The sequence below is a fragment of the Sminthopsis crassicaudata genome, chromosome 6, assembly GCF_048593235.1.
Source record: "Sminthopsis crassicaudata isolate SCR6 chromosome 6, ASM4859323v1, whole genome shotgun sequence".
NCBI classification, from domain to species: domain Eukaryota; kingdom Metazoa; phylum Chordata; class Mammalia; order Dasyuromorphia; family Dasyuridae; genus Sminthopsis; species Sminthopsis crassicaudata.
In genome coordinates, this window is record NC_133622.1 from 75,337,837 (window position 1) to 75,355,822 (window position 17,986).

The 17,986-nt window shown below is 37.1% G+C and overlaps 1 protein-coding gene across 3 annotated transcripts in view; it reads left to right on the plus strand.

Annotated features, from left to right (window-relative positions):
* The first annotated feature begins 11,157 nt into the window (after positions 1-11,157).
* The window catches only part of EDNRA (endothelin receptor type A), an 82,253-nt gene continuing 75,424 nt past the window's right edge, over positions 11,158-17,986 (plus strand). Inside the window, exons 1-2 of one of the 3 annotated variants that reach the window (XM_074276004.1) lie at positions 11,158-11,527; positions 15,230-15,713. In XM_074276004.1, coding sequence (XP_074132105.1) covers positions 15,294-15,713 — 420 coding nt within the window. In that variant the 5' untranslated portion in view covers positions 11,158-11,527; positions 15,230-15,293. Of the gene's footprint in view, positions 11,528-11,695; positions 11,825-12,105; positions 12,239-15,229; positions 15,714-17,986 lie in introns of those variants that run through there. The other 2 variants (XM_074276006.1, XM_074276005.1) reach the window with 2 other exon arrangements.

Here is a 17,986-nt window from a genome sequence, read left to right on the forward strand (position 1 = left end):
TTATTTTTTTTTCATTTGTAAACATAGAGGATTGAACTAGAAAATCTGTAAAGTCCTTAGTAGCAGTTTATTTTAGCTACTTGGTATTTATTTAACTGGAATATTCTTTACTTGAATATTTCAAGCATCTATAATTTCAAAGAGATGAATCTTTCCCCATAACATAAATCAAAACTCCTCAGTATTATACCCTGAAAACTTTGTGAGCATTTCTTCCATTGTGTAAATCACAACTAAATCATACTTCCTCATCCTGAGTTTTTTTGTCCATGACCTCCCATCAATCCTTTTAAGAAGATCCACTTGGGGCAGTTTGATGGCACAGTGGATAGAGCACTAGCCCTGAAGTCAGGAGGACCTGAGTTCAAAGTTGACCTCAGACAATTAACACTTCCTAGTTGTGTGACCCTGGGCAAGTCATTTAACCCCAATTGCCTCCGCAATAAAAGAAAAAAAAAAAAAAAAAAGATACACTTCATATTCTAGGGTCATCCTCTAGTTAGGTGTCCTTAATCTGGAATATTTGAACTTGCTTCATTAACATTTTGATAACTTGTATTTCAATATAATTGGTTTCCTTTGTAATCGTATAATTAAATTTAATGCATTTAAAAACATTGAGTTGGCTGTCGGTTTTACTATACTACCAAAGAAGAGGTTCGTGCCACAAAAGAAGTCATAGGATGTTTGGATGGGTGGAGGGGAAGGAGAAAAGAGATATTCCAGGTTTGGAAACAAAGTTTGGCGCCAGCAGAGAACATGATGGCTTTCAATTTTTAAAAAAATGAATTTGGTTGTGACAAAGAGTTAATGTTTGGTGATACTGACAGATTTTAAAAATTCTTTAAAATGGTTAAAAACCCCTACATTGAACCAATATTAAAATCCCCCAATTCTTCCACTAGCATGCTGACTCACTGGCCATTGCACTAGGACTTTATATTCAAAAGAATAACAATTAATATTGATAGTTTTAAAGTTGAATAGTTGCACCCTCTGCCCCCTTTATTGTTACTCTCATACAATCACTGACAAAGCAAGAGAGGCCTACCGACCATTTTTAATTTTCCTGCTTTTGCATATAATCAAGTTGTTTAGTTCATCAACAAATAGTCAGCCTATTTATGATGTGGCTCTCTGCAATTCTGCAGGCTTGTCCTCAGAAAGCAATCAGTGACAAGACTATTCAAAACCTTTCCAGATTGATACAAAAATAATAACAGCAACAGCATTTTAAGGTTTTGTAAAGCAATTTCATTTATTATTTCATTTGGTTTTCACAACAGCCTTATGAAATAGATGTTATTATGATGTCCATTTTACAGATGAACAAGCTGAGAGAGATTAAGTGACTTGCCCAGAGTCACATAGTTGGTATCAGAGGCAGGATTTAAACTCAGCTCTTTCTGACTCCAAGTCCAACATTCAAGTTCTCTAGAACCTATAGGAACTTATGGTCCATTGGCATTACATCCAAGAACTGACAGCCACCTCATGCCATGATGGAGCACAGAATGAGACTTTGATAAACATTGATAATCAATGTTTAGATGAATTTATATTAGTGCATATCACAATTCATCCATGCCTTCTTCTAGGGAACTTCTAACCACATGATCCCATAATTCTTCTATACCAGGTTGACTGGACTTTCTCTAGATCTCCTGACATCTTGTGAATTCCAATGGAGCTCATGAGAGCTGTCCATCAAGGTTTTCTCATTGTTGATATTTGATGAGCCCATATATTTGTCCAATCATTCATTTCTCTGATGATAACATATATCTTAACATGTATAGCATATATTGGATTGCTTGCCATCTAAGGGAAGAAGTAGGGGGAAGGAGAAAAAAAATCTGAAACACAAGGCTATGCAAAGTTCAATGTTGAAAAATTATCCATGCATATATTTTGAAAAATAAAAAGCTTTAAAAAGAAATATATATATATATATATCTTTATCAAAGAAATTTGCTGTACAATCTTTTCCCCCAGTTTTCTATTTTCCTTCTAATCATTCTTCTACATTGAGAATATTCTACATCTTCCAAATTGAGAAATTCATGCAGAAACTTAATTTAGTGTAATCAAAATTATCTATTTTGTATCTTGTAATACTCTCATTTGCTGATAAATTATTCTTTTATTCATATATCTGATCAAATTTTTCATTAATTTCCATTAATTTTCCTTTAATTTGCTCATATCATCCTTTATATCTAAATCATGTACCCATTTTGACTTTATCTTTATATACAGTGTAAGATATTGGTCTACACATAGAACAAACTAGCAAATGACTTCTAGCTTGTTAACTACTGGCAAACTACTTTCTAGTTTTCCCAAAATTTGCCAAGTAGTAAATGCTTGTCCCAAAAAAAGGTGCATTTTTAGATTTATCAAACACAGGATTGATATAGTCATTGAAAACTGTGTATTATGAACTGATGCTGAGTGAAATGAACAGAACCAGAAGATCGCTGTACACTTCAACAACAATGCTGTATGAAGATGTATTCTGATGGAAGTGGATATCTTCAACATAAAGAAGATCCAACTCACTTCCAGTTGATCAATGATGGACAGAAACAACTACACCCAGAGAAGGAACACTGGAAGTGAATGTAAATTGTTAGCACTACTGTCTATCTACCCAGGTTACTTATACCTTTGGAATCTAATACTTAACGTGCAACAAGAAAATTGGATTTACACACATATATTGTATCTAGGTTATACTGTAACACATGTAAAATGAATGGGATTGCCTGTCATCTAAGGGAGGGAGTAAAGGGGGGGAGGGGAAATTTTGGAAAAATGAATACAAGGGATAATGTTATTTTTAAAAAAATTACTCATGCATATATACTGTCAAAAAAAATTTATAATTATAAAATTTAAAAAAAGAAAAAAAAGAAAACTGTGTATTATAAAGCTAATCTATTCCACTGGTTCACCATTCTATTTCTTAGACATCACTAGAGTGTTTTGATGATTATCACTTTATAATACAGTTTGAAACTGGTACTGCTAAGCCACCTTCCTTCACATTTTTTCATTGACTCTCTTTATACTCTTGGGTTTTTTTCCAGATGAACTTTGTTATTATTTTTTCTAGTTCTATAAAATAATTTTGGTAGTTTGTTTTGCTCTGGATAAATTTAGGTAGAATGATCAATTTTTTATTATATTATCTCAACCTACCCATATTGAACTAATATTTTTTCAGTTGTTTAGGAATGACTTTATTGGAGTGAAAAGTGTTTTGTAATTGTGTTCATGTAGTTCCTGGGTTTGTTTTGGCACATATAATCTCAAATATTTTATGTTGTCTACAGTTATCTTAAATGGAATTTCTCTTTTTATCTCTTCTTGCTGAACTTTGTTGATAATATGTTGATCTTTTTTTTTTAATGACTTCATAAGGCAAACCAACCTACTTTCTTCTTTAATTCTAAGCCCAATTCATTTTTTATCTACTGTTTCAAATTATTATGCACACCCTTATTTGATTACATGTTATATTCCCTAATAGAATGTAAGCTCCTTATTTTTTTTGTTTCCTCTTTTTATAATGAGTACCTAGCACAGTGCTTTGCACATAGTAAGTACTTAATGAATGCTTGGGATTGTTGTCCAAGATATATAAATATATATTGATCGACAGGCTCTATCTACATATGTGACTGCTCCATCCATCCCCATTTATATATCAAAAAAATAGACATTCTTCATCCACTTGATTTTCTCCATATAGACAGTTAGGAAGAACTTGAGTAACTATGGATATGATTTAGCAGCCTTTTTAGTCAATTCTGTTGCCATCAGCATGTCATTTGCAAATAAAAATAAATAGAGGATCCTACTATTTATATCTACTTTAGAATAATAAAAACTGGCAAATCCCTTGAAGACCAGTGTTTTAAAGACATTTTAACAGGGTTCAAAAGGAATTCGGTCTTCAGAATTCTCTGCCACCAGACAGAGCATCACTATAACACTGACAAACAGCTTGAGTATATAATACCTTTTTTTTTTTATCTCCAGGACTCATTTCTTATAAATGAACCTTCAAATCCTGTCCTCTAAACCTTCAAAAGATAATTGTGGTTTTCTGTTTTTTCTCTAAGTGCTCCATTTAAATCATAGTATTCCTAATAAGTATTGTAATGCTTGAACACGTGAGTTTAGAGTTCAAGGAACTACTTGGTAGAAGTTAACCAGTTATAAGATGTACCTGTCATTTATTTTTTTAAAAACTTGCATTAAATTTCACTTTAATCCAAAGAAGCTAAGGTTTCTTTACCACAAGAAACTTGCCCAAAGTCACACAGCAACTAAATGGAAGAGCTTAGATTCAAGTGGGCATTTTCTGAATCTAGGTCTATTGCTCTTTTCAAAACCAAAAAGCTAAGTCTTAAGTGACATAGTCTTTACTGATTATTTTTTTAGTGTAGGTCAATAATAATAACACTATGTTTGTCGAAATACATACAATTGTTAATTCAGTAGCACTGTAGTTATCTGGCCACCAACCCTTGTCAAATAATCAGAAGTTAGTAAGAAAATTAAATGGAAGCCATATGGGAGCCAGCACAATTCAGGCCTGTAAATTTTGTATTCCTCTTCATGTTTTGTTTTGTTTTTATTTCCTTATCTGTGAATAGCTACTATCCCTCTACTTCTCAGTAGAATATAGGTTACTTGAGGGCTGATACTGTTCAGTATTTGTCTTTGTAATCCCAGGAGTCCAGTGTCTTCCTTGCACACAGGAGGCATTTAAATTGAATTGAATACAAAAAAAAAAAAAAATTCAAAGGTCTGACTCCCAGAAGAAGAAGAAGAAAAGCTTCAGAAGTCACTTAGAACAATTTCATAAAATGCATTTACATATGTTAATAACAGACATAAATCAGAGTAAGAAGGAATGAGGTAAGTATAAAAAGATCTTTGTTATCTTGGGGGAGGGACAGGTGTTGGTTTAATGAAGCTTTGTGCTGAGCTATCTACCTGTCATTTCAACTTCTACAGCAGAAGTGAGAAATAAGCCTTGATGGGATTCCCCCAACTCCTGGGCTTTTTGTCAAGTATAACCTTCAGGCACTTGGAATGAGGCAACTCTATTCTCTGAAGAATAAAAACAATGCTAGTATTTCTGTGTGCTGATTCAAGTTGGTTCAAGTATACTTCAGTGAGGGCAATAATAATAATAATAATGGCTCCCATTTATATCATACTCCTTGTATAAAATCTTTCCCCATGATGATTCCAATATAAGTCATGTAAATATTATCAAATCCATTTTGCAATAAGGAAAATGATGTTCAGTTGATTAAATGATTTACCTGTGATTAAACTGAGGGATTCAATCTGAGTTCTCTGGCTTCCTATCCATTATTCAATGTATGATTGCCTACTTCCTGATCTCTAACCCTAAAGGACAGTTTTCCATCACTGTGTCCCAAAAATTAACATCTTTGACCTTTCCTAGCAGTTACTACCTACTTTTCCACCTAAGTGGGTTGTCTCCTCCCACAGGGATCCCCTTGGTGGTGTCTTTTTTTCTTTCAAAGCTGCCCTTGATGTTAATTTTTATCCTGATTTCACCTCCATAAAAACGTTCCAGTGGTTCCAGACAGTGTGATTAATCTTGAACAAATGTACAAAGTCCATAAACTTTGCTTTAGCAACTTCCCTCCATACTTTACCAAATGTCTCCCTTACCTACCATTGCCCCTCTCTCTTTCCATCAATTTAAATTCATTTATCTGGAAATACCAAATTCCCATAGAATTTAAGTTTTTTAAAGGCTCATACCATTCAGCCTTTATACCCAAATAAAACCTCTTCATTGAACAAGGTGGGTACTTAAACTGAATCAAAAAAAAAAAAAAAAAAAAAAAAAAAAAAAAAGTCACATTCAAAGGCCTTGTTTAATTAAGGATCTTTTCATTTTTAACAATTTCTTCTCCAAAACTCTCCATTTTGACATTTCAGGCAGGCCTAATCTCCCACAAAGTTCCTGGTTTCTTAAAAATGCCTCTCCTATCTCCAATTCTGAGCCTTTCTTCCACTTCTTAGTGACCCTTTTCTATTTCACAAGTTTTAATAATGCTATTTATTACCTTTATTAACATATTTGTATTTAGATATAACTTTATTAACAAATTGGCGAAATTGATCAATTAATTGGTGGATAAAACAAGTCAGGCCATTGGAAAGGATTGGAATCAAATAACTACCAATACTGTGTGACTTGAGTAAGACCTAAAAATTTGGGCTATCCAAATGTGAAATGACTTACCTTGAGAGACGGTAGATTCCCCATCTTTGGAGTCTTTAAGTAGAGACTGGACAATCATTTGTCAAGATGTTATAGATGGGGAATCTTTTTGTATATGGGTTGGACTAGATGTTCACTGAGGTCCTTACCAATTCTCAAATTTTGTCAAGTCACTTCGTAGCTTTAAGCTTCAGTTTCCTCATCTGTAAAACTGAGTGGATTACACTAGAAAACTGTTAAATTGATTTCATTTTGCACTGCCTTTTTTCCTTCTTTCTTCTCTCTCCCCTGTTTCTAATTCTCTTATTCCCCCATCCCCACTTATTTTTCAGGGAAAATAAAAAAAACAGGAAAATCTGTAGGGTTTTTTCTATCCCATTCTGTCTCTTCCCCCTATATTCCTTTCTCTTCCTTTGCCTATCCTTGCTCTCCCTCCATCTCTTCTTTCTTTTCTGTCCTGTTCTTCTCTCATTTCTTTTCTCTTCCTTTTTAAAATCCCCTTCTCTTTTGAGTTTGCTATACCACTCAATAGAGTTTAAGTTTCTGTTCTTATTTAAAGCAGATGGCTTTTTATATTTCTTTTTTTTAAAGCTAACATCTGAAATGTTGTTTTACTTTAATGTGATCCTCATTTGCCTTTTTGCCTTTCCTCAAGTGCATGGCCATTAATCCAAAAAGTTACACCAGATCTGTTCTAAAGCTTTGTACCTTCTCTGATTGTATTTCCAACATGTTACAAAATATCAAAGTACCAAAGAAACAGGACTGAATTTGGAGCCAGAAGCAAGGATGTTACTACCTAAACTGCTTACTTTCTACATAATTTTTCTTCAGGGAGAAGGGATTTTTTTTTGGTGTAGGTTAAATAAACACCATAAAAAGTATCAGCGATAAATTTGACTTTGGTGGGGTAGTTTTGATTTAAGACACCAAGAAGGATCTGTGCCCAGAGAAACTCCCTCTCCACCAGCTGGCTGATACCTGAAATTATCAAATTCTATTCCTAGCACTCAAGGTACTTTTATTACAATCTTTTTCCCCCAAGAAAACCTCGTGAAAACTCCTAAATAACCCAATGCAAGAGACAGAAATAACTGAATGACTAAACAACCAATGATGTTAAAGGTTCAGTCTCCATCTCCTAGTCCCTTTTCTGAATCAGTACCGATTATTATTCTGAATACAAACTTTGATTGGGACTGAGAGTTATAACAAGTCAACAATCACTTATTAAGTGCCTACTATATAAGAGAAGCTGTGCTAAGCACTGGGGACACCAAGAAAGATAAAATACACTCCCTGCTGTCAAGGAATTCATAATCTAATGGTGGGGATAACATATAAACAACTATATGTAAAGAAAATACAGACAGGAAAAATTAGAGATTATCACAGGGGAAAGACTTTAGTATTAAGGAGGATTAGGAAATGATTCATGTAGAAAGTAGAATTTTAGTTGGGAGTTGAAGAGTAAAAAGAAAGAAGCATGTATGGGAGCAGGGAGAGAATCTCTTTAGAAAAGAACTCATAGCCCTGGGGTAGTTGGTGGATGTGGAGAACTGGAGAACTGGAGAGAGAAACACACACACAAAGAAAGACACAGACACAGAGAGACAGAGATATTCACAGACACAGAGACAGACCCAGAGATATTAGGAAAAGGAGGCTGAGACCACTAAAATAAAAGCTCACCTCCTTAAAACTTGGCTTAACGCCAAGCAGATTTTTATGAAATCTCTTTTGCTGAGAGTAATAGTTTGGTTACTAGACTAGAGATCTGTGGTTGGAAAAGGGCTGCATTTCTAAAGATAAATAATTGAGAGATTAACTGATACAATTGTACTATGGTGGAAGTGAGATTTTAAGTTTCAGGCTCCTGCTTATCTTATTTAAAGATGCCTTCTTATTTTACTATGTTGTTACATAAATGATCTGGTTAAATTCTAATAGCAAAAACAAAATCTTTCTCCATTGTCCCATTCCCAAATGTACTAGTTAATTGAGATGGTTCTGTGGACCAGATTCTGTGTATCATGCAAGTCTCAACTTTTTAATGGCTCACTACGGCCTTAGAAATCAAATTCAACTCCTTACTCTGCCTTTAGAGGCCTTCCACATTCCGTCATCAACTCAACCTTCTGGTCTCATTTCACACAATTCTTCACACTAGTCACACTCTGTGCTCCAATCCAACTGGACTACTCACCAACCACAAGCATCCCATATTGTCTTTGTTCTTATAAATGCTGACAATTGAATAAAGCAAGTACAAAATGTTATATGAGGTCTGAGGAAGAAGATGTAATTAGTAACTGCGGGAGGGGAGATTAAAGAGGGCTTAAATAAATCAAACAAGCATTTACTGAACTTCTGCTATATTCTAGACAATGTACTAAGTGCTGAGGATAAAAGTATAAAGAATGAAACCATCTCTGCTCCACAAGGAGCTTACCTTCTAATGAGGGAGATAACAAATACATATAAGAATATTTAGACTAAATACAAATTATACAAGGTAATTTGAAAGGGAGGATACTAGTACTTGAAGCTTGAGCTGAATCTTAAAGGAAGAGAAGGATTTTATTGGCAGAAGTATAAAAGGAGCATATTATAGACATAGGAAATTGCCATTACCAAGATTTGGTTATGGGAGATGGGCTGGGATGTGAGAGGAGCAGAGAAAAGGCCAGTTAGCCTGAATAGCAAAGTGCTAGAAGGAGCTCAATGTTCATTGAGGTTGGAAAGATAGATTGGAAGCAGGGAAGAGTTTATATTTTATCCAAGAGGCTATTGGAAAGAAGTGGCATTTGAACTAAGCCTTGAAGAAGGGTTGGATTTTAACTGGTAGGAATGAAGTGTGTTTTGGCTCCCATGGTTATGATTCCCAGGGTAAGAGCAGGAAGACTGAACCTTTTTCTACAGTTGCCATTGTGCTAGTAGCAGTAATAATAATAATAATAATAATAATAAATATCCTTAATACAGTGGTACTTAAAGTTTACAAAGCACTCTGCATATTTTAAATGATTTGATCCTCATGATCATGTGTGGTAGTTAGTAACACTCTCATTTTACAAATAGGAAAACTGAGGGAACGTTTTAAGTATTTCGCCCAGGGTCATACAGTAAGTGTCTGAAGATTCCCATTCAGTCCCTTCTAAGCTCTGTCCACTGTACAGCATAGCTACTCTCAGTAATACTAAGAGTGTCATTCTAGAACTCTCTCCAACACAAGGAAATCCAAAAGTCATAACAGATAACATAACCTTTCTCTTTCCTTAAAGTGGAGAGTGATGCAATAGAGAGATAAGGGAGGGGAGACATTCATATTGCTCACTCTGCAATTAAAAGGAGTGGACAGCAGAGGAACCTGGTACATGGGAGTTACTATCCTGGGTCACAGGATTTAGGAAAGATTTAGGAAATAACATTTAGGAAAAAAACCTCACACCTCATTTTGTCCAACTCCCTTGATGTAAAGATGAGGAAAGGAGACCTAGATCAGGTTGAATGATGTATCCAAAGTCCTGTAGGTGATTTAAAAAAAAAAAAAAAAAGTACAAAAAACCCAAGTGACAAAAATGCTTTGTCACTCTCTCTATTTTCATTCCTTTAAATACAAAGGATCAGCGGTAGAAACAATTTATCTAGCCATCTTCTCCTGCAATCAAAAGTAATCGCTCATTTTGTAGATAGGCCACTAAGTGACACCTGGAGTCAGAAAACTCCTCTTCCTGAGTACAGATCTGATCCCTAACTAACTTGCTTTGTGACTTTGAGCAAGTGACTTAACCCTGTTTGTCTTAATTCCACATATGTTAAATGAGATAGAGTAGGAAACCATTCTAGTATCTCTGCCAAGAAACCCGAAAGAGGGCCGCAAAGAGTTAGAAGCAAGTGAACAATTTTGTAGAATAACAGTCATATCCACTTTCAATCTGTCTGTAAAAGCAGACTTCCCCATTCCATAACCTCTCTCGGCTCTCCCTTCCCCTCACATCCTTCTGACCACTTTAGCTGCTAAAAGGAGCTTGAGATAAAGGCAGCTTAGCTATGGACTACAGGACGCCTTGAAGGTTTCTTCACAAAATGGTCGTGGATTCGCTCTCACAAAATATCCCTAGGAACAATTTTATGATGAGATTAGGGGAACATGGAGCCACAGAGTGAGTAACAAAGCGACCAGATGCTTTGGATTTGTGGCAGCCTTGACAATTCTAGTGAGCTAACTGGTTCGTGGTTGATAGGCTACGTCGAGGAAGGGCCAAACACCACTTGCTGTGGACATCGTTTCTCAGGTTCGTCCCTCTGTGGAATGAGGTTCCAAGGGTTGTGTCTTTGAAGGACATTGTTGAGCAATACCTCATCGAATGTTGGAACTTGAAGAAACTTTAGAGATCAACCAGGCCAGGCCTGTCGCTTTGTAATTGAGGAAAACAGGACCCAGAGAGGTCATTTGCTGGAGGTCATTCAGGCACTAACTGGCAGAACTGGGACTCGAAAGAAACCAGATCTCCGATGGCTAATCCAGCGATCTCTCCCTTGTCTAACCGCAGCTCCCATTCTAGGGCTCTTGGGGTCATGAGATTTAGATTTGGAAGGGCCGTCTAATCCAGCCCCCCCACTTTACAGATGAGGAAACTGAGGGCGGGAGGAAGAGAGAGGTTTGTCCGAGACCACCCGGGAAGTCCGTAGCTGAACCGAAAACTCCCACCCGGTCTTGACTCCACTTCATTCCGAGGCACCACTTCGGAGAGGAAATGGTTAAAAGAAGTCGGAGCTCTCCGGTGCCTGGGAGGCACATGCTGGTGTTTAATAGAGGCAGCCTCCTTGGGGCTGGTCTTGTTTTTATGGCGTGGAGGTGGAGGAGGGAAGTCTTTGGGGGGAGTGGGGGGGAGGGAGGAGGGAGTTACTTTGGAGTTTTCATTTTCTCCCAGGATTTCGCTCCCACACACACTTCTGCTTTCTCTCGGTGACCAGCCGAGGAGGAGAATCTCAATCCCGCTCGGCCAAATTGAGACGGGAGAATTGGGAAGACCTCCCCCCAAGAGCCAGCGGAGGAAGTTTGCAGAAGCGGCGGCTGGAAGGGCTCGAGCCCGCGGCCGCTGCTGCCAGCCCCGGAGCCCGCTCCTGGAAGGACCTCCCCGCTCGCCTTGCCGCCGTGCGCGGGGGAATCTCATGCCTGAAACGGGGACTCGGGCAGCTGCTAGTGCCGGGAGAATCAGCCCGGCGCCGACCTCCCGGGTATTTGAAACGCTTCCTTTTCGGGGACTCAGACCTAGGAGGGGAGGGGGAGGTAGAGAGACTCTGGGAGAGCCAGCCTGATGGAGGTGGAGGAGGACAGAGATAAGGGTGGGGGCGGGGTGGGGGTCCACCGAGCGTCCACTTTGAAGGCCACTTAGCGGGATAGAAGTCTCCAGTTGGAGGCTGCCCCAGATACCTGCAGAGTGCGAGCAGTCCTGTTGGAGAGCAGAGGGATGAACTCGGGGCAAACGTAGCCCGGCTGCTATTGATTCTGAGGGATATTGCTGTCAGCTGGAGGTGATATTGATCCAAAACTACTGCGGGGAGGGGGAGAAGGGGCTTCCACTCTTAGTGAGCGTTTGGAAAGCCGGGGCTCGCTCGCTTTGTCTTTTCCCGGGAACTTTTTCTCGCCCCCTTTACTTCGAGGTTCCCAGCAAGCAGCACGATTCCCTTTCCTGCTCGAACTCTGAACAGATCTCGTGGAATCTTCTTTCCCCCTCCCCCCATTTTCTCCCGTGGGGAAGATTGAGAGGAAAGGTAGGAGGTGCTTGGGCCAACCGAGGCAAAAGAGAGTGTTTTACAAACTCCAGGGCTGAGCATCTGGGAATATCCTCGCCTGGAAACTCACTGGTCTGGCTCTCGTCAGGCGCGTCTCTGGCTAAAGTCTCAGGCGTTTTGTTCTTACGTCCACTGCAGAATTGAATGTAAGAGGTACGTGGGCTTTACACAGAGATGCAGCCTTTTCCCCAAAGACCTAGCTTTTCTGGGCCCCAGATAACTTTCTCTCAGGGTGACTGAAGAAGTAAGCACATGCCCTGCTCATCCACTGGACTTGCTCAGACATTAACGCATGGCAATGACCAATTCACTTTTCTTCCTAATATTCCTTCCCAGTTTCCTTCCAGAGAAAACCCTGATATCCAATTAGTTTGTGTTCTCAAGTTGTTTGTTGTTTTTTATGAAATTGAGTAAATATTTCTTTTTTTAATTCTTTCCTCCTCAGCCATCCTCCTTCCACTTGGAGGTATCAAACAAAACCAATCAGCTTCATTTTAATTTCCCACGAGAAATCTTGCTTGGAGTTGTTGAGTTTTTTTATAATAAAGGGGAGAATTTTTTTTAATTTAAATTTAAAATTTAAAAAGAAAATTTTAATTTAATAAATAAATTTAATTAATTTAAGGAGGGATTTTCAAATTGCTAATTAGAGGAGGTCGTTATTTCTGAGAAACAAAGGTGTTGCTTTGATAATTGAAGTTTGATAGCATGAAGATTCTGTTTGACCCAGTGAAAAGAGCTCTGGATTTGGGTTCCAGTTTTAGTTCTATCACCTGACACTTATTTCTCTGAGTCTCAGATTTTTTTTTTAATATGGGAGTTGAATTAGATTATTTTTAAATTCCCTTTCACCCTTAAATCTCTGATCCTATGTTTGGGCACACAGCTAAACTTAGTGTCCCCAGTCTGGAAGAGAGAGAGGTAAGAGGTATTCTGTTTAGGCCCCCGAGTGTAAAACTTCAGCAATGCATAGAAGCTATAAAAATAGGCTTAGGCTTGATTGTAAGGAAGAAGTTACTGGGTTCACCTTCATCCTCAAGAACTTCAGTGGGAGATTGAATGACCATTTGTTCAGGGTGTTCATGATCAGATGGCCTCTGACCCCCTCCCCTTCCACTTTGAGATCCCATTATTTTGCGTGGAAAATTCTGTGCTTATTCTGTTAATGTTTCTGTCCTCGACTATCAATAGAAGCCTAAGGTTTTCCTAACAGAGGCAAGAAGAATTTTGGTAATTGCTTTAGTGCTACATTCCTGGAGAATGTAAATCCCTTAAGGGCAAACTTTTTTTTTTTTTTTTTGTCTTTGCAGTCCCAAGGGCCATTACATGGACATTTAACAAATCTTTGCTGAACTGATTTATAATCCTGTACCCTCTTCCATGTACAAAATAAGCCATAGACCCAAACTCAATGCATCAATCGATAAATACTTATTTAGCACCAACTATATACCAGGTGCTATGTAAAGAACATAACAGCTTACATTATAATAAGTAAGGCAAATATGTGTTTTATATATATATATAATATAGTGAATAAATATATGCATAATAGTTAAATTCAAGGTAGTTTGGGAGGGAAAGAGTTGAGGACATCAAGAAAAAGTTCATGAACATGATGGAGTTTGAAAGGCGAAGGTGAAGGCAAGGAAAGAGTCCATTAATAGTGGAAAGGCATGGAGATGGGATTCGTCAGGTATGAGAATAGAGAGAAGGCCAGTTTGGCTCCTTAAAAGAGCATAGGTTTTTAAAAGCTCTAAAAAGCTAATCAGAAGAGTTTACAGTTTATCCTAGAGACAACAGGAAGTCACTTGAATTGATTGAGTAGATTTTTTGAAGCAAGTATGGATTGATTTCATGAAAGCCAAACCACTCTATTACCTTGACTTAGCTACATGTGTTTATGGGTGAGTTGGCAGAGAAATAGTGATTAGAATGGACAGTATATGATTGTAAATTTGAAGAGGAGAGAAAGGGAGGGTGATATGGGAAGTTGGACTGATTCCAAGATGAGAACCTGTAAACCCTGGCCTCTTTAGCACCCCACCATAATCAGCCAAAGTTAATTGTTGCAAAATGATGATTTTCGAAACCTCTGGAGTAATTCTGATGAAAAAACATGATAGTGTCAGGCTCTCTTAGAAGGCAGTCATGGTCAATCAATCCACTTCTGGGAAACTGCATCTCTTTTTAGAAACTTAGAACAAAAGGTTCAATTGCAGTGGCCAAATCAAGCAAGAAGCTTTAGCTGAGCAAAGTCTGTCTTTCCTGTCCCCTTCTCTTTGAGATGAAGTGCTGGGTTACTTTATACTTGAATCTTACATTGCTTAGCATCTCAGAATCATTTGTTTCTCATAGACTCCACTAGGGGAAACTCTTACGTATTTTACATGGTAAGAGACAGAAACTATGATGGGCATCCACCTGGCACCCAACTCTTGGGTCTTATCACTTATTAAGGATACATGAATAAGAACTCATAAACACAATTGGGTAAAGGAATGAAATCATTCCCCAGGAGCTCTTTCAGATCAAAATCAGATTCAACTAATTATGAGAGACGGATATGAGAAAATCTATAGTCCCTTCCCCGTATTCTAGTAGGGAAAACACAATATAAACACAGATAGGCAATATGGGGTAATGGAAAGAGCATTTAATTCAAAATCAAAAGATCTGGATTCTAATCCATTTGCAACTTGTGTGACCTTGGGCAGATTGTTTAACTGTAAAGTAAACACTTCTATAGATTTTTATAGTGAGAATAACAATAATAACAACAACTATTTACAGAACATTTTAAGATTTGTAAAGTGCTTTACATCTTTTATTTGACCCTTGTAATAATTCCGTAAGACAGGTTTTAATATTATCTTCATTTTACCACTGAGAAAACTGATGCTGAAAAAAGGTTAAATAACTTGAAGTGAGTCCTGTAGCTAGTCTTTTTGACTCCAGAAGGCTGGCACTCTAGCTACTATACTAAGTAGGGGTCTTTCTAGAGCATTTTTCTTCAAGTATTTTGTCAAATGTTTAGGGTAATTTGATAGTAAAATGCCTTACTTAATTACAAAAGATTCTCTCAAGCTTTGTTATTGGGGGGTTTGACTTTACAGCCAAGTGTCTTTTTCTTTCTTCATCCAGGTGAAAGAAGTAACTGCACAAGACTAGGATTGTGAGAGATAGAACTGTTCTGTTTGATTTCAAGATGGAGATCTTTTATCTTAAGGCCTCTTTTTGGCTCCTGTTGGCTGGATGTGTGGTCAGTGACAATCCTGAAAGTTATCACACAAATCTGAGTGACCCTGTGGATGACTTGACCACATTTCGTGGGACAGAGCCCAGCCTCCCTTTCACTACCCACCGCCCAACATCCTTGGTCCTGCCAAGCAATGGCTCAATGCGTAACTATTGCCCTCAGCAGACTAAAATCACTTCAGCTTTCAAGTACATCAACACAGTGATATCTTGTGCTATTTTCATCGTTGGAATGGTGGGGAATGCGACTCTGCTCAGGATCATTTACCAGAACAAATGCATGAGAAATGGCCCTAATGCACTGATAGCCAGCTTGGCCCTGGGAGACTTAATCTATATTGTCATTGATATCCCTATCAATGTTTTTAAGGTAAGTAGCAGCATAGATTGAACTGTAATTTATTTATCTGTGATTCCAAAGTCATGATCTTCTAGGACCTCCATTATCTCTTGCCTATTCCTTTCTGCTTATATTAACGACTAGCCTCTAATGTTTTATGATGGGAAAAGTTTTATTTTGAAAGAGAAAAAAAAAAGTATCCTGTTTCTCTCCTAATTGGTGGTAACTGATGTTTTTGGAAAGTATTTTTGCAACCACAGTCTTTCATAAAATTAACTGAAATCTTAATTTGATTGTTGGGTATATATTTCACAAAAAGAAGTTTCAAAAGACTTAATCAATTTTCATGAAAGAGACACACATTTTTTTCTCTTCAGTTGTCTGAATAATTCAAGGGAAGAATCAGGTTTATTGCAATTATTGCACTGCTGTGGCTGAGTTGACCTGATTGCACAGTATTAGTAGACTAAGCAAAGGACTTGTTTTATTTATCTCCAAAAATATAAATCAATTTAATACCTTTAAAGCTGCAGTCATTTGAAAAAGGCAAAAGGTTGTACATTTAAATTTATTAAACTTCACAGAGGCAGCTTGGAATATGGAGGGAATGTTTAGGTTGAATTCAAAAATATTTGGATTCAGATTTTGCCTCTGACTCATTGACTACATGACCCTAAGAAAGTCATTGAACCTCAAACATAAGACAGATAAGTCATGGACAGTTTGTGATTTTGTTGGAATGAATTCCTACACTGAAAAATTCACAGATCCTTTTGTAGTTAACAGTATAAAGGATTAGAAACAGCTTATCCTCTTACCAGTGTAGACACTATTAGTACTGACACAAGCCAGAAAAGATGTGTTCCTTTATTCAGCCTAAACATGCTAGGAGAAGAAAAACTGTAATTTTAATTCATTTCAATCACAGATTGAAAATCTAAGATAATTTTTCTCTCAATGATCATATAAAAATTCAAATTAACTTTTAAATTCTTTTATAGATTAATTAGGACCATACATGTATAGGGCTTGAATTTTGTGAGTCATATGAGTTTTTACATCATTTTTTTTTCTTTTTACAAGCATTAATTATCACTCCTTTTCACTACCTCATCCCACCTCTATAGAATACTAAGAATTCCCACATTGACCTTCACCAAAAGTGCATGTCTCATTCTGGATCTTCAGTCCATTACCTCTCTGGTTGGCAATAGATGGAGTGGTTCATTTTTCCAACCTGGCTTTGTGGCTAATCATCACATTACTCAGACCAAAGTACCACTTCTCTGTCCTAAACAAAATTGAAAGCCCTACTATTGTCATAGGATCGTAGACTTAGATTTGGAAAGGGGTCTCAAAAGTTGTCTGGTTCAATGCCCTGTTCAGAGGTTTGCCTTGGATAACATAGTTACCAGTTGTCTATGGAGAGATTTGAACTCAGGTCTTTTCATCTAAAGTCTAATGCTCCATCCTCTACATCATTGCTACTTAAGGCCAAACAGATAATAAGAAACAGAACCAAGTTTTGAACCTATGTCTCTGGCTTTGTCCTTTGTATTTATATTTTTCTTCATTTCACTGTGGATAGGAACAAAATAATATGTAGGGTTGCATAATTTAGACCCTCCATAAAACTACTAAATGGCAAGTCTTATCTGTTAAATTTGTGGTCAATTTTATTTGGTTATCAGTGAATATGCTGCTATCGTAAAGAAATTCCTGCTGTAATTATGGGAGACAATGTAAAGAAGTAAATCACGAAATCAGAAAGATCTGGGCCTAGGTTTTACCTCTGGCACTAGCTGTGTGGCCAGACCTTTAAATATTTTGATCCAATTCCTAAAACTAGAAGTTAAAATGAATTGCTAATCTGTGTGAGTGAAACAAGTTTCTACACTGAGAATTCTTTAATCCAATGAAATCATCGGTCTGGGCCAAAAACATGATTGACATAATGAAAATAATGATCAACATCTACATTTGTTATTTTGCATTTTACAGATATTACAGGAAAAGTCTTCCAAATAACTGAAAAACAGTTCACATTAAACAAGGCAAAGTTAGACAATATCAAATACTTTACATGTTTGTTTGTTATTGGGTTTTTTCCCACCCTGGGGACAAACTCATGTGTTTCCTATTGGAACTTAAAATGGGAATTCCAACAAGAATTCTGATTTTTTTTAAATGGAAAATGTGGAATTAATTTAAAATGTTTGTATACATTACAAAAAATTTAAGTCTTACTTCTTTCTGAATTTTCTACCAAATAACTTAAATTTAATTCTTTTTCAGAGCAGTTG